The following is a 20,821-nucleotide window of genomic DNA, read 5'->3' as shown; positions in this document are numbered from 1 at the left end:
TGTTTTTGACTGCAACTTCAAGTATAAAAACCATCTACTCTCTTAGCAAAGCTGTTCTTCTTCATTACGCATGATATCGGTACATCTTCGAAAGTGGGTGGTGTACAGCACATGTGGCAGTCCTCCTGCCTGGAGCGCACTCCAAAAAAAACTCGAAACTTCTTTCGATGTCTTCTTCCACCCAGACAGAACATCAAAAACAGAACAGAAGCTGGTGCATGTCTCTCTCAATCGACTGAGCTCCTTCCACCATTCCGTGTGTGCTTCAAAAAAACTCGACAAAGTTTTTATGAAGCACAGCGTGTGCGCACTTCTACACTTCATCTACTTGTCTTTGACCTAAAATCCGAAAAGTCCACTATGCCAGGTTGATGTGTTGTCTGCGTCTGCACTTCGCAGCTTTACATCAAAAATCCAAAAAGCACCCAGTAGCTTCGCATGTTTCTGAGCTCCAAGATGGGAAAAGAAATTTGCATGTTCTTGGGGAGCTATGCCTCGACCTGTATAAAGCACGCCGTGTGCTCTCTTCCACTCTTCATCCACAATCATACTGAAAACCTCCAAAAGAAAGAAGTGGGGAAGTGTACGATGTGCGCGTCTGCCCTCCCCGCGTTTATACCAAAGTACCAGAAGGACTTTTATAACGCTCGTATGCGTCTGAGCTCGAAATTGTAGCACAAAGCCCTATGTTTTCTGAACGCCACACTGCTGTCAGACAAAATCCAGCATTGAGCCACTAGTATTACCTAAGTACCAGTTTCCCACAAGCATACTCAAAATTGAACGCCTACCAAAAGATGTGCGAGTCCGTCCTTCGCGCTTCCATCTCAGAAAATTACAAAGGGTACTAATGTTTATATGTGTTGAGATGGTCCGGCTGTCGATATATAAACTGCGACAGTTAGTCGCCTTCACTCCTCATTTACCGGTATCTCTCTTCTTTACCGAAACCCTGTTCCATATGCAGCATGTGCGAGTTCGTCTTCCTTCCTTTTGTATCAAAACATACTATCACCTGCTACATGCTGCTGCCCATTGCCTCGAGGCGCCCAAAAAACCGTACACATCAAATACATGGTGCTGTCTCTGATCGGCACGCGACGAATATATGATCGCCGCCGTCTGCGTCCGAAAATTCTCCTTCGAGACAACTACCTTACTCCCAGATCTCGAAAACTGCCGATTGTTAGTTGAATGTCGGCGGTAACGGCTTTTCTGTCTCTAGCATAAAATCCAGGAAGTCTGCACTTAAAGGCCATCAGAGAAGAGAAATGTCTGAGTTTGTCGAAAGACAAGAAAAATATTTCACGAGCAATCATGTCTTCTGTCTCTGCGGGGCAGAATACGGCTAGACTTCCTGTCTCTAGTGCCTGGCATCGTGTATGAAACATCGCGGAAATCCGACTTTCCCTTGTCTACTCCATCATATTACCTTACTACCCAAAGAAGGATCAAAACCGCAAGGCAACATGACTATGTTCTGCCGCGCTTTGTCTTTCTAAAACAAGTTACCCAACGTATCATGGTTCCAAGCACTTGTTCAGCGATCTCAAACCTCAAAGAGTGGTCAAAATGACTTGGCGTCTTGGGCGTCGTGTATAAAACCTCACATCAATAGAATCTGCTCCTCTTCTTCATGGTATTGCCTTATTCTCTAAAATCCAGATCAGTTCCGGACATGATCTGCCTCGCTTCTCTTCCAAAAAAGTGAACTTAGTCGAATCATGATTCCAGTACTCTTCCAACGGTCTCAAACTCCAAACACTGTTCGATATGACTTGACATCCCGGATGCCGTATATAAAACCTCGTGTGTCGGTGGACTTGATTCTTCTTCTCCATTACTCCTCTTTATTTTCCGAAAACGATAAGACCTGAAAGAATGGTCTGTTGTGCCTCTCCTTTTTAAAATCCGACTCGAAATAGGAAATGTTTCGGAGAAGCTGTCTGGCTGTCTAAAACCTACCAGATCAGACGGCATGACTACGCGGCTTGCCAGATCAGCGCATCATGCAACACACGAAAAGTCCCTCATTCGACTGCCAATGTTCTCGTGCGAGAAGTTTTGCTGCAGCAACTTCACTGTTTCCAAAACCAAAAAAACCGGAGTTACCCTAGGATGAGAGATTTCCGGTTCTGGCTCATAGTATGCATATGTGTATATAAACCACCACTTGATTCGTTGCTTTCTGTTCCTTCTATACTTACTCGATTTTCTACATTCAGCAAAAGCAACAAGTGACGATGCCATGAGACCAGTTTCCTGCCCTGTCTCCACGTCCAACATCGAAAGACAAAGGAGAAAACGCCATGTTGCTTCTCTGCACCCAAGTCTTTCTCCAGGCCTACATCATACAGCTTTGGACTAGCTCGTAGCAGGGCTACGGTATATAAACGACTACATACACTGCTCCATGCTCTTCTTCCATCCACAAAATTGTTTGTGTTCTCCAAAATACCGGGGCCTTCGGGACATGAGACCGAGCGCTCTCTTCTTTCTCCAAAGCCTTGGTCTTTCCTGCTTCAGAATCTTAGTCCACAGGACCAAAAAACCTAAAGCAACACTGGGATGGTTGTGGCGCTGTTCTCGACTCATTCACACAAGATGAAAAGTACCTCCAAAATACAGCAGCGGCTGTTTATGAGAGACGTGTGCAGTTCGAGGGCGCCTACCATACCTAGGTATATAAACAGTCTCCAGCTTTGCTCCCCCTCTTCTTCTATCTACCGCACTCTTCTGAGTTTACCCAAAAACTCTTTGATCAGCTTCGATGAGCCGGAATCTTCCTCTGTCTCCAGAATTACACTCAAAAATCCAGGAAAACTGTTGATGTCGTTTCTCCGAACCAAATCCTCCCTTTCGAACTACCAAAAGCAACCAACATTATCTAAATGGTGCCGTGCGCCGTCCTGCTGCTCCCCACACTGTTTCGCGCTTACCTCTAAACCGCCATTCAACATACCTATGAGACCTATCTACGGCTTGCTAGTCTATACTACAAATGCGCTAGACGGAGACGGGTATATAAACACCTTCTCTCTTCGCCGACTATTGTTCTCTTATTCAAAAACTTTCTTTTATCCACCAAAAAGAGGTATTAACTCATGTTATGGTCTGGATCCTCCTGCTTCTTTCCTCAAAATCGCCGCGTACTGTAATATGTCGGCTTCCTGCTCCAGAAGCTCAAAAAGCGCATACCCAAAAACTACTTCCCATTCTCCAAAACTAAGTGAAAACCCTACTATGAGACGGACTCTGCCTTTCTGTCTTCTCCAAAAGTACACCTTCGGTACGGAATGTTGTCTTCCTGCGCTCAAACTCGATAGCACTTAAAACGTTTTCTTGTCCTCCAAAACAAGAAATGGAAGTGCGAAATGATCTGAGCCTTCCCTCTTGTGCCCTCTCTCCAAGCATACCAAAAACTCTGATTTTTAAGCTTTATGCCATCGTTCTGCGTAAAAGCTCCAAACTCCAAACCTGGACCAAAAAGCACGATGGAAGATCTCCTGCTCTTCTCTAAAAAGGTCTCTACTGAGTGCTGATGATCGGTGTCTCGCGTGCTTTGCCTCAAAATCTAAGGCATCACCAAAACATGCTTTCTTCCTGTGTCGTTTCTCAAACGCTCGATGACGACTTCAAATGTTTTCTCTCTCCCTCCGAGCCTTTAAATGAACAAAAAAGAATCTAGACGACTACATGACTGTGGAGAGCGCTGGTCCTCTCAGACGACAAACCATTATCGAAACGAGACATGAGAGCATCGCAATTCCACACCATCACATACCAAAGCAGATTTCGAGCAAGCAATGTGCATGCCACTCGGGCGATGATCGATCTGGTATCTTTCGTCTCCCTACATCTGCACTCCAACTCATCGAAACCCCTAAAATAAGAACTAAACACAAAAACATTACGCCAATTTATGCAATACCCCATCCTTCCATCCCCATATCATGCAATCCACCTTCAAATCTTTTACTTTGGCTCACGTTCTCCACGTTAAACCACGACCGCATCCTCCTCCTCCTCATCATCAAACTCCTCATTCACCTCCTCAGGAATAAGCACATTCTCAGGCCTATCATCATCCTCATCCTCATCCTTGGCCCCACCATTCGCCTCCCCCATCGTAACCTCTCTCGTGGGCATAACCCCTCCATTCGCTTTCATAGCCTCGACCTTCGCCTTGGTCATCTCATACACATATTTGCCCAAATGCTCTACATCCTGCATCTCGGCTTCGCCCTCCACAGGCGCAGTTTGCTCGGCAGGTCGTTGCGTTTCGCCGAACATTTCGTCGGTGACGAGCGTGAGCTTGTCGGGGCGTTGGAGGAGGATGTCAAAGGCGAGTTTGAGCTCGAAGACGGATTCGAAGACGGAGCGGCGGCCGAGGATGTAGAGGCCCAGACGCGCGCGCGAGAGGGCGACGGTGAGGCGCCGGATGTCGCGGAGGTAGCCGATTGCGCGGGTGCGGACTAGGGAGAGGATGATGTCTTGAAAATACGTTAGTACACATCGAGGTTAGAGAGGTTGGGTAGTACTTACAGTCATTCTGCTCACCCTGGTACTTGTCCACCGTCGCGACAATCTTCGGGCGACCGAACAGGGGGTTGTTCTTGCACTTGTGCCCCAACACGTCGTTGATCAGACTCTTCTGTCCAGCATACGTGGTCAAGATGGATATCTTGCTTGCTGGATAACCCAGGAGACGCATGTACATGAAGAGCGCGACTGCGTACTCGGCTTCGCCCAGGTTGATCATCCAGTGCGGTGTGGGTTGGTCTTCACCCTTGCCCTTGTAGTCCTGGACGTCGATGAACTGGTACTCGTGCTTGAAGCCTGGGTTGGCTATTTGGAACTCGGGCTTGGCCAGAACGGAGGGCAGGTTCGATAAAGAGGGATAGCGCCACTTGTAGAGTTCGGCAATGGACGGGCGAGCACGACCTTGCTGGTCGAGCATGATAGTCGGCACACCGAGGCGAACGAGTCGTTGGAAGAGAGATTGCTCCAGATTGGCGTACTGGCGGAAAGCGAGGTTTTGAATAACAGGCGAGTTTTGGAGATGGTCACCGCAAAGCACGATGCGCTGGAGAGGAAGTTCGCCATCCTTGGGGTTTTGCAGTGCGAGAGGAATGAAGTTCTCGATCTCGGTGATCTGAGCGGCTTCTTCCATGATGACATTGTCGTAGTGGAAGCCTAATGAAGCAATCTCTTGTCTCCGCATAGCAGCGTGTGTCGATGTCATGGCAACAATACGGGCTTCCTTGATCAGCAGATAGTTTGCCTTATCCCGCGGGTTCCGCAAGATCTCAAACGGACGAATGTCCTCAAGCTCAGTGAAGATCTTCTCGACATGGCGGTAGCAGCCTTGCGCAATCTCAAGAATTTGCTCGCGATCTGCTGCTTGAGGGAAGAGAGGTTGCGGTGCGTTTGAGAAGTAGTCTCTGAATGGGAACTCAGTGATTATCTGGTCAACACTTGTGTCCTCGGTTGTAACACTATCCCAGTATTGCGTCCATGCTGGCTTCACATAAACAAGGTTGAAGTAATCTGCAGTCTCGCACGAGCTACCATGAGCACCGGGCGCATTGAAGTTCTTCGCCAACCGATCGACTTCAGACAGATAGTACTGCCCTCTCTCGAGGAACGACTCAACACGTCCATGCTTGCTGTAACTGACATCAGTCTCTAGGTCCTCTTCACCGTGACCCAGACGCAGAAGATGACGCTCATCGATGTCAAGCGCAGTAATCTTTTGGAAGAGCTGGTTAAGCGCCTGATTACTGTGCGCGACGAGCAGAGTCCGCTGGTCCGGGAAGTTGTGGTATAGATTGGATATAATTTGGGTCGCGACGTCCGTCTTGCCGGTACCCGGGGGTCCGAGCACCACCGTGAGACCAGGTTGTGTGCCCGAGGTGATGGCTTCAATTTGGGCAGGTGTAAATCTGACCGCATTCAGCCTAGGTGCATCTGCAGGGTATGGTCCCATGTTCGGCGGTTTGTACGAGGATACGTGAAGCGATTCATGCAGAGGTTGTGCAACCACTTTCTGGTCGCGACGCCGCTTTTTGGATGCTCGAGGAGGTGCGATATTTGGTTCACCTGCAGCAGGGTACTCCACAACGTATGGAGGCCCAAACGATGTCTGTGCGTCCTCGTGGGGTTCGATAGACTTGCCAGGCATTGCCTCGATCAGGTGCTGCCAGTCCAAGAAGGTATCCCGGAAATCTATCTTGTTCAGTTTGTTAGGAAGTCGCTTGTACGTTGCCGACGCAGGATCACCATATCCTAGGAAGACCTCTTGGAGCCAAGAGGGTGCCGGGATGTCTGAGAGGGTCAGGCGCTTGATGGATTCCAGGATGGGCAGGAAGTTGTTTTCCCGTCCTCTCCGACGAACAATCATGTTGATGTGCTCGTAAACGTCTGGCCTTCCTTCGGCAGTTTGGTCCATGTCGGCTTGGTACTGCTTCGCGTCGATGTTGACAAGGAGTCGTCGTTGACGCACCCGGGGTCCAAAGCCGTCATCGCGGCCTTGTTCGCGCAGAGGCCGGCCTTTGTCGTCCAGAACTTGAACCACCTGTGCGCATCTCATCCGGTGCAAGCCAAGCTGTTCCCCAGTTGTGACATCTTCGCGGTGACCATTGCGCATGGGTACGTCGTCTTTGCCCTCAACAGCAAGGAGGAAGACGACATCATCCGGTCTCAGCTGTTCCCAATCCCTTCGAACCGGGTGTTGCAGGCGACTGACGTCCAATATGATCTCGGCACGAACGTATGCTGGGTGCTGCTCGCCTACCTTGGAAGGTGCTACGTCGACGATAGCAGGCTTCATGATAGGGAGTGACATCTTGGAAACGCCACCGAACTTGGTGTTGACGCCTTTACCCTTGGGCTTCACGCGCTTCACCACGTCCTCCATGTCCTTCCGGATACCGTAGAAGGACTCAGCGCGATACAGGATAAATGATCTCCACAAGAAGTCGCCCATGGTCAGGTACTGAAGGTTCAGCTTGGGTATAGCGAGCGGTCTTGACCCATCATACGACTCGTTTCGCAGGAAGGTAGTCTCGTACAGGACCTTCTCTGTTGGTAATACGGGCATCTCGCGGACATTATCCTTGAAAGTCGGTCGCTTTTCTACAAGCGCAATCAAGGTCTCCATGTAGAAAGCTCGGTCGCGCACCAGGTAGGTCGAGGCGGGGTACTCTGTCCGTAGGCCCATGAGAGAGCAAAGCTCCACGAGCTCGGTGTCGCTCAATGTGCGCAGATGACCATCCAGCTCTTCCCGGTTTCCGATGCTGCTGTAGTTCGCCAGGGCCATCAACTGAAGCTTCTCCTGAAAAGCAGCATAGCCCGTCCGTTGCAGCTTTGCCAGAGTGTCGTAATGCTGTTGGTCGTACTCCAGCTTGGACAACTGACGGCCTGTCTGATCCTCGATGGGGAAGTTGGTGAAGTGGCTCAGCAAGTCGAAAAGGTCCCGGAAAAGGCCGTTATCCTCGTCCGTGTACATGGGCGACAATCGAATGGCCGGGAGCATGTTCAAGTCTTGCAGTAGCGTGTTAACATATCTCCTTGTTGGCAGCTGGCTCTGCAGATCTACTAAAAGCTCCATGAAGCGCTCGCAGTAAGCCATGTTGTCCCTAACCTCTTCCCTGCTAGTGCTGTTGTATAGTCTGTCGATGAAGTCCAGTAGCAGTGTGTAGATCCACGATCGCTCGAACCGTAACCTGGCTTGCAGCGGTTCGTCGCCAGCATCGAATCGCTTGGATGCGGCCCTCCATGCCTTGCGCAACATGCTGTGCTCCTCAAAGTACTGCTCGCGCACGGCGTCCGAGTGGAGGTTCTGCCATATAGATATGCCGACCAGAGGCGCGCACTCCTTCCGCACAAGACCGCTGTCGAGTGATTGGAAGGCGCCGATAACGAAGGACACGAGCTGTGTGCGGATCTTACTCGGCTGCGACGGGTCTACGGTCATGGACAGTATGCGGCGGAAGAAGGAGGAGAATTCGGCGGGCTTGCTAGCAAAGTGGTCTATATAACGTCAGTACATGTCGTGCATACTAGGAATTGCAGCGACTCACCCCATGATGCCAGGTTCTCCCTCCTCTTGACATTAACCATAAGCGCCAACAGCAGATGGTGGTAGTTCGATGCATCTTCGGTGAAGCCCGGCCACAGATATCTCTCCAAAAGCTGTAGGTTCTCCAGAATCAGAAGCGACGAGTATGCGAAGTCGACATTCTCCAGCTCGTCCCATAGCTCTTTCTTGACCACTTCGGGTCGCACTTTCGGTGTCTTCTTGGCAGTGAGCCAGTTCTTCCTCGCTACCTGCGCGAAATGATTCTCTCCGTGCAAGTCGGCGACAGTCGGGCGGGCGTGTGCGTTGGACGAGTCGGTCGCATGCGCAGCGGACGCGCCGTCGAGGCCATTTGACATTGACAAGCCCGTGGGCTTGACGTCCTCCATGTCGTCCACTTTCATAGCCATGATCGCAATCGGTGTGGTTGTTGGGCGCACGTGAAGGGGCCGGCGCGCATTGTTGGCGCACGAAGTTGGTCGATGGGTGATGGGGTGTGACGCGCCAAGGAAATAAAAGTAGAGAGAATGGCGTCGCGGGAGCTCTGAGCCACTAGGCCAAAGCCCGCATGCGGCACTTGCCGCCCGTGTGAACCTCACTTCGCGATCCCGCCTAGACATCTCCGCAGTAGAGTCCCCAACACCACCATGTCTGCTCAGGACGCTTATGTCAGGCACCAGGCCGTTGTGCCGGACAAGATCCCCACCGGAGAGTACCCTGTGAGTCAATTGCAGCGCGAAAAGATGCGCAATGGGTGGTGGTAGCTAATACATGGCAGCTCATCGACAATGACCCGTACGCTCCTCCACGATACCCAACGCATGCGAGTACTGACTGCAGATAAAGACACTTCAAGCGAGTCATTCGGTATGCCCGTCCGTCCGACTGGGCGCAAGGTGCCGCGCTCGGAGCCCTGAGCCCCGGATTGATGATGTACTGGGAGAAGATCTCGCCCTCCATGGTCGGCAAGGGCGGTTTCGCACCCATCATGCGACTGAGCGGTGCTGTCGGTCTTACCGGAGCCTTTGTTTTCGTCTACTCGAGGTCATGCAGTATGTGGAGCTAGTCTGGATATAGAGAAGACGGATTGGATACTAACATCTACGACAGTGCGCTTCTACGGTGCCCGCGAGAACCGCCGCGAGGTCGAGATGGACATGCGCGAGATGGTCGACAAGGTCAAGAAGGGCGAGTCGCTGTACGGAACCACCGAGATGACCGAGTACATGCAGGGAGTTGCGCACAGGAACTCGCGTTACTCCTCCACATTTTCGCACATCCTCGCATGGCCAAACTTTGTCAACCACCCCTACCACGGCGTGGACACAGCCAAGTACTACCGCCAGGCTGAGTTGGAGCTGGAACAGGAGAGGGGTGGTCGGTAAACGTTTGATACAAGAGAAGAGAATGGTTTCCTTATAGTGCGGGTGTACATAAGTTCTGATGAACCAGACATCAAGTTTCAGCACACTACTTTTGACCGTTGAGAAATGTTCCACACAAACACGACTAGTGATATCCGTCCAGTAACACGATGTCTTGATACTTTCTATTTCTTTGATACCCCCTTACTCCCATCCTTAGTTTACAGCCAACCCCTTCAGCACATTCTCTTCTCCAAAATGCCGCATCTTGAACTTGCTAATCCAATCATCCCTATTGATGTACGCCCCACAGATCCTGCGCTTCCCTGTGAAGCTACTCCGTCCATGCAGCACTCTCCAGTTGTCGAAGATGAGCACTCTACCCGGCACAAGCTGTTCCCAATACTCATTCTCCTTTTTCTTGAGTATCGCGTCGAACTTGCGAGCTGCGTCGTACCATGTCTCAACTTCTTCGATAGGAAGCTCAATAGATGCTCTATCTGACGTGTTCCACCGGACGCGGAGCAAGTCGCCCGTAGCGGTGTCGTGCTCGAGGACGGGGAAGCCACGGTAGGGTTGTATTGAAATGCCTTCGTTGCCTGAGGCGTGTCCATGAACATTCACCGTTGAGAGAATCTCGTATGCTTTGCGGTCGGTGTGCCAGAGTTCGTCCGCAGCTTTGAAGCCGTCGACAAGAAGACTTGCACCGCCTTCACCGTCGGTGTGGGAAAGGAGGTGGAAAGCCTGTAGGCCGGCTGGGTCGGAGAAGTAAGTAGTGTCTGTATGTGCTTCTAGTGCGATGTTGGTGTATGCGGTATCCTTGCTCGCTAGGTCGGCCGTGAAGTCGTAGAAGCCGCCGTAGTGCGTTTCCCTAATAAAGGCTATTTTTCCCAGCATCTTCTTCGTGGCCTCTGGGTTCTCGAAAGGCGTCTCATCGACGTAGCAGAATCCGAATCTGCGCAGCCTGAAAAGTAGGTCGTTGCTGTTAGGATTCATCGCGTTAGCATACAGAGTCTTTGGTGGGCCCGAAGCGATGGATGAGTCCCAGGGTTTGATGTCGACCAAAGCTTGACGCTGTACGGCCTTCAACCTCGCGTTGTTTATAGCTTGGGAGAGAAAAGGCCCCGAGTATTCGCTTTCATGTCCATCACTCCATTCAATTCTGTGAACCGTCTCAGACCCTCTTGTTTCAGCCGAGTGCGACTTGATCGAGATGTCCTCGGGGATGGAAAATGTATCCAGAAGTCGTTGCTTGGTGGCGTCATGCGTGCAAACTTTGCATTGACAATTGTCCCGCAACCAGATGCTTGGTATTAGTCTATCGACAAGGAACATCTTCCCGTCTCGGACTTCAGGGTGCGTCTCGGACTCGGCGCGCTTGTTGAACGCAAAAGGTGTAGCCCCAATTCGCACTCTATATGGGCTTACTTTCCGGATGATGCGCTGTCGACCATATACCCGATCAAGCTCATGGGCAAGTCTCTTAGTCTCAAAGTGTAGTCGCCTGGCTTTGTTCATGTTCTCTACACCAAGGATGGCGTCGAGACCAGGTGTTTCTGGAACCCGCCGTTCAACCTCCTCCTGTTGCGGAGCATCTGTTTGTCTCTCATCTTGCGTACTTTGCTCATTGGCCGTATCAATGGCGGATGACGAGTTTAGGCGAATTGACGCCTAGTAGTTGCGTCAGTACTTTCAAAGAAATGTGGTGTGTTTAGACTAACCTGTAGATATGGTGGGTGAAGCGCGGCACGTCGGGCAAAAGATGTGGCATGAGCGCACCGGAGTGCTCTTGCCGTAAACATGACACAGATTTGTCAAGCACTAAAGGGAATCAATCAGAAACGCTACACACGAGATACCGAACTTAATAGCATGTAGTGCAACAAAAGAATGTGGTGGGTTGGTGGTAAGGAGATTCGGATGTCAGGAGCTTAGTATGGCAAGGACGCTCTCTAACCACCGAACGCGACCTCGGATCTTTGCACCACGACTTAAAGACGGGAGGTTCGCTCAATCATACGATTAAGACTATACTAGAATTGGGCTAGCGTGAATTCCAGTGAGTGGCCTCGTTGGCATGCCTCACGATCCGAAGAGCGAATTCTGACAAGGTGGGAACAAAAGCAAAAAGATGCAGAAAGACGCAAAAAGAAGCCGACAAGACGACGGCAAAAAGAACGACACCTGTGGGACTCGAACCCACAATCTTTGCCACCGGAAAGCAACGCCTTACCATTAGGCCAAGGTGCCTCGTTGAGGAGTGGATGAAGATTTTGAAAACTCGAACAAATATATCGCGAGGTTTTTGCGGTCCCCTCAACGACAAGCGCAACGACCATACTGCCAGTATACGTATCCTCGAACAGGGCCTTTAGGCCACTATAACGAATAGTAAGTAGCCCTATGTAGGCATCTAAGATATTTATTAACCGACGTTCAGACACCTCGCTTGCATGCGAATGCTCCAACCCATGTGTAGGCGTTGACGCACACGAGATGGTGTGTACCTAAAAGCCCATCGCAGTCGCTTCCTGTTTCCCTCACCAGTACGATCACCTTCATCCTCACATGAAACATCTCGATTAAACACTATTATTGTTGCTTAGCAAACTGAACCTACTCAGCATCATCGTACTAATCACACGTGTTGAATCTTGTCCATACCTGCGGGTGTTCGAACAGGTCCTTTTGTATAGAACCGCATGATCTCTAAATTTACCCTCTAGTACCATCGCAGTTTTCTTGATAAAGCTGCAGACTGACAGAATGACACTTCCCATCTATCGCGCGTTGTTGCGCGCGACGGATCGGCGTTCACAGACGCCAAGACAATCGGAGCTAGGGTCTCTCACCGTGCACTGGTGCGTACCTTCGTAATCCATAGCTGCCTCTACAGCTCCACATCACCGCCGCACCGCAACAACCTCTTTGTCGGCGTCATTCACCACCATCACTCTTGCACCGATCCAGTCATCTCTATCAACCCACACCGCGTAACGTCGCTCTCACAACACCGCCACCATGTCCACACTCGAAGATCTCGACGACCTTGAGCGCCACGAGAAGGAAGAGAAGAAGGACGATGACAAGAAAGACGGAGGCAAGGATGGAAAGAAGGCTGATGGCGATGCAGAGATGCAGGATGCGGAACCAGAGGAGGAGCAGCTCGACGAAGAGATCCTGAACTCAAGCACACGAGACATCGTCGCGCGCAAGCGGTTACTGGAGAACGACATGCGCATCATGAAGAGCGAGTTCCAACGGCTCACACACGAGAAGGCTTCTATGAACGAGAAGATCAAGGACAACCTAGAGAAGATCGAGAACAACAGGTATGTCATTGACGTGATTGCTGTCACCCCGCAGCGCGCCGGACTGAGGCGACTTCGTGGACAACACACTGACATCTTATAGGCAACTACCATACCTCGTCGGAAACGTTGTCGAGATCCTTGATCTTGACGTCACAGAAGAGGCGGCTGAGGAGGGAGCAAACATTGACCTAGACGCCACCCGCGTTGGCAAGTCGGCGGTCATCAAGACCTCAACTCGGCAAACCATCTTCTTGCCTCTCATCGGTCTAGTAGACCATGAGAAGCTGAAGCCCGGTGATCTCATTGGTGTGAATAAGGACTCATATCTCGTCCTCGATACCCTACCCGCAGAGTACGACAGTCGGGTGAAGGCTATGGAAGTCGACGAGAAGCCAACTGAGAAGTACACCGATGTTGGAGGTCTTGACAAGCAGATCGAAGAGCTCGTCGAGGCTGTAGTGTGGCCTATGAAGGAGGCCGAGCGCTTCAAGAAGATTGGCATCAAGGCGCCGAAGGGTAAGCAACTCATGTGCTCATCTCTAGACATGTGCTAACGATCGTAGGTGCACTGATGTACGGCCCCCCCGGAACCGGAAAGACCCTTCTCGCCCGAGCCTGCGCTGCCCAAACCGACGCCACATTCCTCAAGCTCGCCGGCCCACAGCTCGTACAAATGTTCATTGGAGATGGTGCGAAGTTGGTCCGCGACTGCTTCGCCCTGGCGAAAGAGAAGGCACCCTCAATCATCTTCATCGACGAATTGGATGCCGTTGGTACCAAGCGTTTCGATTCCGAGAAGTCCGGAGACAGGGAGGTGCAGCGAACTATGTTAGAGCTGCTGAACCAGCTGGACGGTTTCGCCTCCGATGACCGTGTCAAGGTTCTTGCCGCGACGAACCGAGTTGATGTCTTGGACCCCGCTCTGCTTCGTTCTGGACGTCTGGACAGGAAGATCGAGTTCCCGCTACCAAACGAGGAGGCCCGCGCACAGATTATGCGTATCCACTCGCGGAAGATGACTGTCGACGACGCTGTCAACTGGCAAGAGTTGGCTCGCAGCACTGACGAGTTTGGTGGTGCGCAGTTGAAGGCTGTTTGTGTCGAGGCTGGTATGATTGCTCTCCGGACCGGTCACCAGAAGATCAGCCACGAGCACTACGTCGATGCTATCGCTGAGGTACAGGCAAAGAAGAAGGACACTGTCAACTTCTACGCCTAAGGTGTAGTTTGGTGGTGGTGTAGCCGCTGCATGCGTGCACTCTCATGCCGGGCTTGTAATAATACTTAAACCTTCAGCATAGTACCATAGCGGAATTGACGATTATGAGCAACAAGGGTTGGGTTTCAGTTATTTGTTGTGAGTTGATTTGAATATAGCGTAAACAGCACATGGCCTCGAGATATTCAGACATCCTACACTACGTTTACCCCAACCTTGGAATACTGATACAGATGATGGTTAAGGGTCTTGAAAATAGCCAGTCTGAGGGTTCGAGTCCCACCACGATACCGATAGCAAAGACTTGCAAAATTTCGATACACTTGCATCTCGCACATCACAACTCTTGAAAGCCGTCCCCAATGTGGCGATATGTAGGTTCTAGGACGAGATAAAGATGGCATCGTTACGACGTAAGCGAACAACGTACCGGAAATACCTCTTCCGTTGCTGACATTCGCTCTCCATCCTACAATCACGCTTTATACTGGTGAGCCACAGTGCTGGTCAAAGACTTCTCCTTGATTCAACACCAGTGGCACATGGAGGTCAGCCGGCACATCCACCAACCGGCGACGCAAGGGTTTCTAAGCAAACGCGCATGGAAGAAGAACAAGGTCAGCGACAGCGAGTTGGTTCTGACCTTCAGGTGTATTGAAGAGACACCTCGCTGATACAACAATTCTATGAGCTTACCAGGTGGTATAGCCGCGCCTCAAGTCTCACGCATGGCGAAGAGGAGAATGAGCCTTTGATCTAGATTGCGGCCTAGTCTTGGTTCAGACTGGTCATTGAAGATGTACTCTGGTATACAGGATGATTACAATACCTTCAAGATGGTTCGCCGGAGTGTCTGGTGCGTCCTCACGTCTCACACCTAGCCAACCCGCCCGCGCAAGGCTGGCAGCTGCCGACATCGTCCGGGATCATCACTCGCACCCGATAACCCAAAGTGACTTGCATGTAGGAAACAACGCCGAGCCACGGTCGCGCTCCTTCCATGCGTTCGACGTCCCTGCATTCTGGCACGCCCTCCCTCTTCCCCTCTGATTGGCCACCGACCCCACCAACCGCAACCTCAACCATCCCCGTCTCAACACCAACATGCCAGGCACGTCTCACCCACGCGCAACAACACCACCACCCGATAGGTCGAACTGACGTCTTTGTTCCCTCTCTAGACTCTTGCTATACAAGATCTGGAGATACTTTCGGTCCTATTAGGACCCTGCATAGCCGCCTCTAGCGGTGGTGCGGTAGTCTACTCAGGGCAGTTCCGTAATGCTGATAGTAAGGAAGGTAGGTTTCTCTGGTAGGCTGTCTGGGCGCTGTTTGAGCGATCTTCAGAACATGTGGTGAGGGTCATTGGCTGCTAGGTGACGCGAGACACGAGGACGAAGCCCGTACGCCAGGCTGCGCAGCGGGGTGACCTTGTCTATTGGGGCATGCGGGTATGTATGATGACCGAACCGAAGTCGGAATGATGCTTGGGGGACTCGGAATGAGGGCTCATATAACCCCTCCATGGTGTTTGTGGGGTTTCTTTTGTTTTGTTGTCGTTCCCCCCTCTCCTCTCTTGATCATTGCTTCTACTGTCTTGTTGTGAAGTCGCAGCTATGCAGGCTCTCTCAAGTTTTGTTCCAATTGACCCGTTTCACCAGCTTACGGTTACGCTGTGTCTTGTTGGTGTGTTCCTTACGGTGGTGTTTGCTCTGGCGTTCAGACCGAAGAACAAAGATCAGGCGCCTAGCACGTTCGAAGCATACCTCAAGTTCATCTATGGGTGCTTCTTGAAGCCTCATACTGGAGACGGATCTGGAAGCCAGCAAGATGCTTTGGTACGTTTGAAGAAGGGACAAAACTTGGAATCTGTCTGACCAAATGAATAGGAAAGCTTCTACAAAGCTCAAGCCGACGTCTACGATGCCACCCGGCTCAAGCTTCTTCGAGGCCGTGAGGATATGTTGGGACTGGTCGCTGGGCAGCTGAAGCACCGTACCGAAGCGGGCCTAATCTCGCAACGACCAGTCTGGGTTGATGTACGTGACAGTAGGCTTGGATGACGGTCGATGTGCTAATGATCCCAGATTGGCGGAGGAACTGGTCACAAGTAAGTACCCAGTAGATGATACGGATACTGCCTTGCTGACGAAGTATCAGTGTTGAGCAGATGAACACCTTCGTTCCTGTGGCGAGCTTCTTTCGCGCAGTCTGTAAGTCAGAAGAACTCAACCCACGAAAGCGTTTCTGATACACACAGATGTCGTCGACCTCTCCCCCTCCCTCTGCGAGATGGCCCGGAAAAGGTTCGCCCGTCTCGGGTGGACAAACGTCAAGGTCATCTGCCAGGACGCGCGCGCCTTCCGTCTCCACGAACACGAACCGCAAGCATACGAACGCAAGGAAATGATCTCCAAAGAGCAAACTGTGCGCGACCTCGACGAGAACGCTGATGCTGGTGGTGCTGAGCTTGTCACTATGAGCTATGCTCTCAGCATGATCCCCGAGTTCTACCCCGTCATCGACTCAATCGATAGCTTGATGAGCCCCAACGGCGTTATCGGTGTCGTCGACTTCTACGTGCAGAACCAGGTCGACTTTATGGGTAGGAACTACATGGGTGGTGCTATTGATCGTCACTGCATGTGGATTTCACGTGTGTTCTGGCGGACATGGTTTGAAATTGACCGTGTCAACCTTGAGCCTGCACGACGTGTATGTCAAATCTCCATCAAATAAGCATAGCTTCTAACAATTCGTAGGACTACTTGGAGTACCGCTTTGGCACAGTACTTAGTATCAACGCTCGCAACAATTTCTTCGGCACTGGTATCAAGCTCCCCTACTTCATCTGGCTCGGTTGCTCGAAAGATCACGGCGCCTCTACCCAGAAGCTCGCTGAGATTGATGCCGCTGCTACTGAATCGCCCTACCTTACGGCTCTCGACCTCCAGACAGGAGCTACGCAGACTGACGTCGAAGTGCACTCAAAGGCCTACGAGTCCGCGGTAGTAAACCTACAATCCAGCCTCCCACTCCCGGCAACATGGTACCAGAACCACCACTGGCGCATACACTACGACTCGTCCTTGCCTAAACACACTCGATTCAACGACTCATACATCTACGCATTCACCTGGGAAGACGATGTAGCAGACATGCGCCTCCTCAAGCCAACCTCCAACGACGTCGTGCTAGCAATCGGCTCAGCGGGCGACAACATCCTCGCCTTCTGTCTCGAGAACTGCCGCCGCGTCCACGCCGTCGACCTCAACCCATCGCAAAACCACCTCCTCGAGCTCAAAGTCGCCGCCTTCACCGCGCTCCCCTACCAAGACGTCTGGAAGCTCTTCGGCGAAGGCAAGCACCCGGAATTCCACAATCTCCTAATCCAGAAGCTCAGCCCGCACCTCTCATCCGAAGCCTTCCAGTTCTGGCTACACAACGGGCCCTCGGTATTCTCCTCTTCCTCGTCAAAAGGCCTCTACTACTCCGGCGGCTCCGGTAACGCCCTCTCCATCGCAGGCTGGCTCTTCCACCTCCTAGGCATGACCTCGGACGTCCAAAAACTCTGCACAGCATCCACCCTGAACGAACAACGAGAAATCTGGCAACGCTCCATCAAGACCGTTCTCCACTCCAAGATCCTCACCTGGGCCATCCTCGGCAACGAAAAGTGGCTTTGGAAAGCGCTCGGCGTGCCCCCCGCCCAACGCGCCGTCATCGAAGCTGATTTCAAGAAAACCGACGACTTTGATGAGACAAAGACACCTTCGGTGCCCAAGTCAGATGCAGCAGCAGACTACATGGCGTTCCACGAAGAACCTTCTGACGACGCACTCAAATCGAGTTCTGGAAACGCCATCTACGAATACGTGCTCAACACCTTTGAGCCCGTAATCAACACTACTCTGCTCTCCACATCAAACCACTACTACCTCCTCACCCTCCTGGGCCACTACACACCAACATCCCACCCCACATACCTCTCCCCGAAATCGCATATCAAACTCAGTAAACCCAACGCGTTCAACGGTCTCCGCATCCACACAGACGAGATCTCCGAGGTCATTGCTAGAATGCGACCTGGCACACTGACCATCGTCGTGGTGATGGATAGCATGGATTGGTTCCCACCTTCTGGCCAGCAAGCACTCAAGCAGATCCGGGCGCTGAACCGCGCGTTGAAGGTAAAAGGACGGGTCATGCTCCGGTCTGCGGGCTTGGAACCGTGGTATGTCAAGGTGTTTGGTGAATGTGGGTTCGCGGTTAAGAGGGTGGCTGTGAGGGTGCCGGGGAGCTGTATTGATCGGTATGTTTCATCCCCCTTGGATGTCGCGGAGATCTGTTTTACTGACTTATGAGTATAGGGTTAATATGTACGCTTCTACGTGGATTTGCACAAAGGAAGTGGGGATTGAGCGCGAGGATGTCAAGGTGGGGTTGCGGAAGACGAGTTTGGCGGAGTTGAAGCTTGAGGGTCCTGCTTTGCGTATGGAGTAGGTTGTTCTGTTATCTCTTTCTTCTTGTTGCCTTGTCTTGTAGCATCGGTGGCTGCTTGTCTTTCTTTTCCTTGTCCCAAAGCTGTTTTCCACATCAGTAGTTGTTGCCAGATACCTAGAATCTTCTCTTTGCACATATCTTCACCTGTGCATGCGTACATAGTACATTGTCCTGATATTAAAGATATAAGCTTCATGGCTTTCCTGCTACGTGTACACATGATATAACATCCAACGCGTTATCGTGGCAGCACCCCCTCCCTAGAGCAACCCCGAGTTGCGAAGTATGAAGCTCGAAGTCTATTGCGGACCGGAAAAAGACGCCCATGCCCAAAAACAGCCGTTGATGGCAACCTTGCCAAAGTTCCAGACCGTTATCCGACGAAGTGAAAGCAGATGGTCGGTCGATCGAACCGACTTAGTTGGCGTTCTGGTACCGAGTCTTTCCGACGGTGAAGGGGACGTAGCGGTACTTGATCATGTGTTGAATCTGTCGTCGCACTACACCAATGTCAGCCTTGAACTCATACGCACATCCCAGAATCAACTTACTCGTCAAGCCAAATAGAATCAACCAGTAAACGACCAACACGGGCCAGAAGACGGGCAAGTTGAAAATCTCAAACCAGCTGCAGAAGAAGCCAATAGCAATCGCCTTGGTAGTCGAGTACCAGAACTTGAACTCGGGCAGCCTGCGGACAAACGGCCTGAACTCCTGGTCCTCCTTGGTGGGCAAGCCGCTCGCATTGCCGTCCTCCATGCCCTCATCTTGCTCGAGCGCGGGGTCGAATTTGGGGGACAGGAAGGCGAGGAAGAGGTTCAGCAGGTAGATGCCGAGCGAGTATGCGACGATGTACCAGCCCTGGGCGAAGAAGATGCGCAGGCCGAAGAGCAGGAAGAGCGTCGCTGTGCCGCCCCATCGGTAGGGTGTGTAGGGCGTTGACTTGTCGAGGTACGTCTGGAACAGGCGCCCGTACTTGGTTGTTTGTGCTGTGACGGCGCTGAAAGGGGTATCGGGCTCGGGCGAGTCCATGGTTGCGTCGCGGCGGGGGTGGGAGGGTGTGTGGTGATGGCCGAGGGGTGGAGTGGGTGCGCCGCGTAGGAAGGCGTGGGTGGGTGAATGCGGAGGCGACGGCTTGTTGAGGGAATCGTGTCAAAAAGTTGAGATGCGTCGCAAGGCTGGGGCTTAGATCGCCGGCGCCCGCCCAGAACGCGCTAGGACCAAGGTAGCGAGGGCCGCTAGTCGCGTCGAAGTGGGATGTTGGTACGGGCTTCTTTTGGCGGGCGCGCTTTACCGAGGTGCCGATGCTACCCACTTGTTGGAGCTCTGCTCTCTTTCAATGTAAACACATGTTGCCTGAGCTGGACTCGTAGTCAAAGCTCAATTGTACACACTCAACATGCAGGCATTACGATCAACACCGAGGGTCGCCTCTCAATTCCGGTCAACGGGTCTACCTAGACTTGCGAGGGGATATGCGACAGAGAGGTCATTCGAGCATTTGCTTGTGTCGGTGGCTCGACCTGGTGTTGGTTTGAGTATGTTACCACCTTCTATTCAACTACTATCATATACCCCTGACGAGATGTGTCTGGACTAACAACCTCAAGTCCAGATCAACCGTCCCAAAGCCCTCAACGCCCTCTCCACCCCGCTCATCCTCGAGATCAACCAAGCCCTCCGCGACTTCCAAGCCTCAAAATCTATCGGCGCCATCGTCCTCACCGGATCGGAAAAGGCATTCGCAGCCGGTGCCGACATCAAAGAGATGAAGGACCTCACCTTCAGCGACGCATACGGCAAGGACTTCATAGAGTCCTGGTCGGATCTCATCACATTCCTCAAGAAGCCGCTCATCACCGCCGTCAACGGATATGCGCTAGGTGGAGGCTGTGAGCTCGCCATGATGGGAGATATCATGTACGCGGGGCCCAAGGCCGTGTTCGGACAACCCGAGATCAAGCTAGGCGTCATACCCGGTGCAGGTGGCTCGCAGCGCCTTACCAAGGCAATTGGGAAGTCAAGAGCCATGGAGGTCATCCTCACTGGCGACAACATCACCGCGCAACAAGCAAGCGACTGGGGTCTTGTCGCAAAGGTGTTCGAGACACCCGAGGAGTGTGTTAGCGGTGCTATCAAGACCGCGGAGAAGATTGCGGGGTACAGTCAGATTGCTGTCAAGGCAGCCAAGGAGGTTGTGAACAAGAGTCAGGAACTTGGTATCAGGGAGGGTGTGGAGTATGAGAGGAGAGTCTTCCATGGTCTGTTTGGAAGCCAGGATCAGAAGATTGGTATGGCTGCTTTTGCGGCGAAGGAGCAGGCTAAGTGGACGAACAAATAG

General features: G+C 51.9%; 7 protein-coding genes and 1 non-coding gene across 8 annotated transcripts; 4 read left to right on the top strand and 4 right to left on the bottom strand.

Annotated features, from left to right (window-relative positions):
• Positions 1–3,999: 3,999 nt before the first annotated feature.
• On the bottom strand, positions 4,000–8,490 carry J4E87_004825 (uncharacterized protein; the record flags this gene model as incomplete). Its single annotated transcript, XM_049376442.1, has 3 exons — positions 4,000–4,493; positions 4,546–8,034; positions 8,085–8,490. The coding sequence occupies 3 exons, from the start codon at positions 8,488–8,490 to the stop codon at positions 4,000–4,002; spliced, it is 4,389 nt and encodes a 1,462-aa protein (XP_049233953.1).
• A 237-nt stretch (positions 8,491–8,727) lies between these two features.
• J4E87_004824 (uncharacterized protein) lies at positions 8,728–9,465 on the top strand (the record flags this gene model as incomplete). Its single annotated transcript, XM_049376441.1, has 4 exons — positions 8,728–8,799; positions 8,859–8,875; positions 8,927–9,132; positions 9,191–9,465. The coding sequence occupies 4 exons, from the start codon at positions 8,728–8,730 to the stop codon at positions 9,463–9,465; spliced, it is 570 nt and encodes a 189-aa protein (XP_049233952.1).
• Positions 9,466–9,660: 195 nt separating this feature from the next.
• J4E87_004823 (uncharacterized protein) lies at positions 9,661–11,072 on the bottom strand (the record flags this gene model as incomplete). The annotated part of the gene is made up of 3 exons (XM_049376440.1): positions 9,661–10,399; positions 10,454–11,025; positions 11,064–11,072. The coding sequence occupies 3 exons, from the start codon at positions 11,070–11,072 to the stop codon at positions 9,661–9,663; spliced, it is 1,320 nt and encodes a 439-aa protein (XP_049233951.1).
• A 550-nt stretch (positions 11,073–11,622) lies between these two features.
• Positions 11,623–11,694, bottom strand: J4E87_004822. Its single transcript has one exon. It is a non-coding gene; the product is annotated as a tRNA-Arg (tRNA).
• Positions 11,695–12,465: 771 nt separating this feature from the next.
• On the top strand, positions 12,466–13,977 carry RPT5 (26S proteasome regulatory subunit 6A; the record flags this gene model as incomplete). The annotated part of the gene is made up of 3 exons (XM_049376439.1): positions 12,466–12,776; positions 12,859–13,274; positions 13,322–13,977. 3 exons carry the CDS (start codon positions 12,466–12,468, stop codon positions 13,975–13,977), a joined length of 1,383 nt encoding a protein of 460 aa, XP_049233950.1.
• Positions 13,978–15,593: 1,616 nt separating this feature from the next.
• On the top strand, positions 15,594–18,480 carry J4E87_004820 (uncharacterized protein; the record flags this gene model as incomplete). Its single annotated transcript, XM_049376438.1, has 7 exons — positions 15,594–15,815; positions 15,867–16,016; positions 16,065–16,087; positions 16,138–16,190; positions 16,238–16,692; positions 16,740–18,289; positions 18,348–18,480. The coding sequence occupies 7 exons, from the start codon at positions 15,594–15,596 to the stop codon at positions 18,478–18,480; spliced, it is 2,586 nt and encodes an 861-aa protein (XP_049233949.1).
• Positions 18,481–18,897: 417 nt separating this feature from the next.
• On the bottom strand, positions 18,898–19,512 carry J4E87_004819 (uncharacterized protein; the record flags this gene model as incomplete). The annotated part of the gene is made up of 2 exons (XM_049376437.1): positions 18,898–18,980; positions 19,032–19,512. 2 exons carry the CDS (start codon positions 19,510–19,512, stop codon positions 18,898–18,900), a joined length of 564 nt encoding a protein of 187 aa, XP_049233948.1.
• A 367-nt stretch (positions 19,513–19,879) lies between these two features.
• On the top strand, positions 19,880–20,821 carry ECHS1 (putative enoyl-CoA hydratase, mitochondrial; the record flags this gene model as incomplete). The annotated part of the gene is made up of 2 exons (XM_049376436.1): positions 19,880–20,018; positions 20,091–20,821. The coding sequence occupies 2 exons, from the start codon at positions 19,880–19,882 to the stop codon at positions 20,819–20,821; spliced, it is 870 nt and encodes a 289-aa protein (XP_049233947.1).

This window comes from Alternaria ethzedia (genome assembly GCF_023757985.1).
Source record: "Alternaria ethzedia strain BMP 0044 chromosome Unknown scaffold_9, whole genome shotgun sequence".
NCBI classification, from domain to species: Eukaryota; Fungi; Ascomycota; class Dothideomycetes; order Pleosporales; family Pleosporaceae; genus Alternaria; species Alternaria ethzedia.
This window is presented reverse-complemented; position numbering and strand designations above follow the sequence as displayed.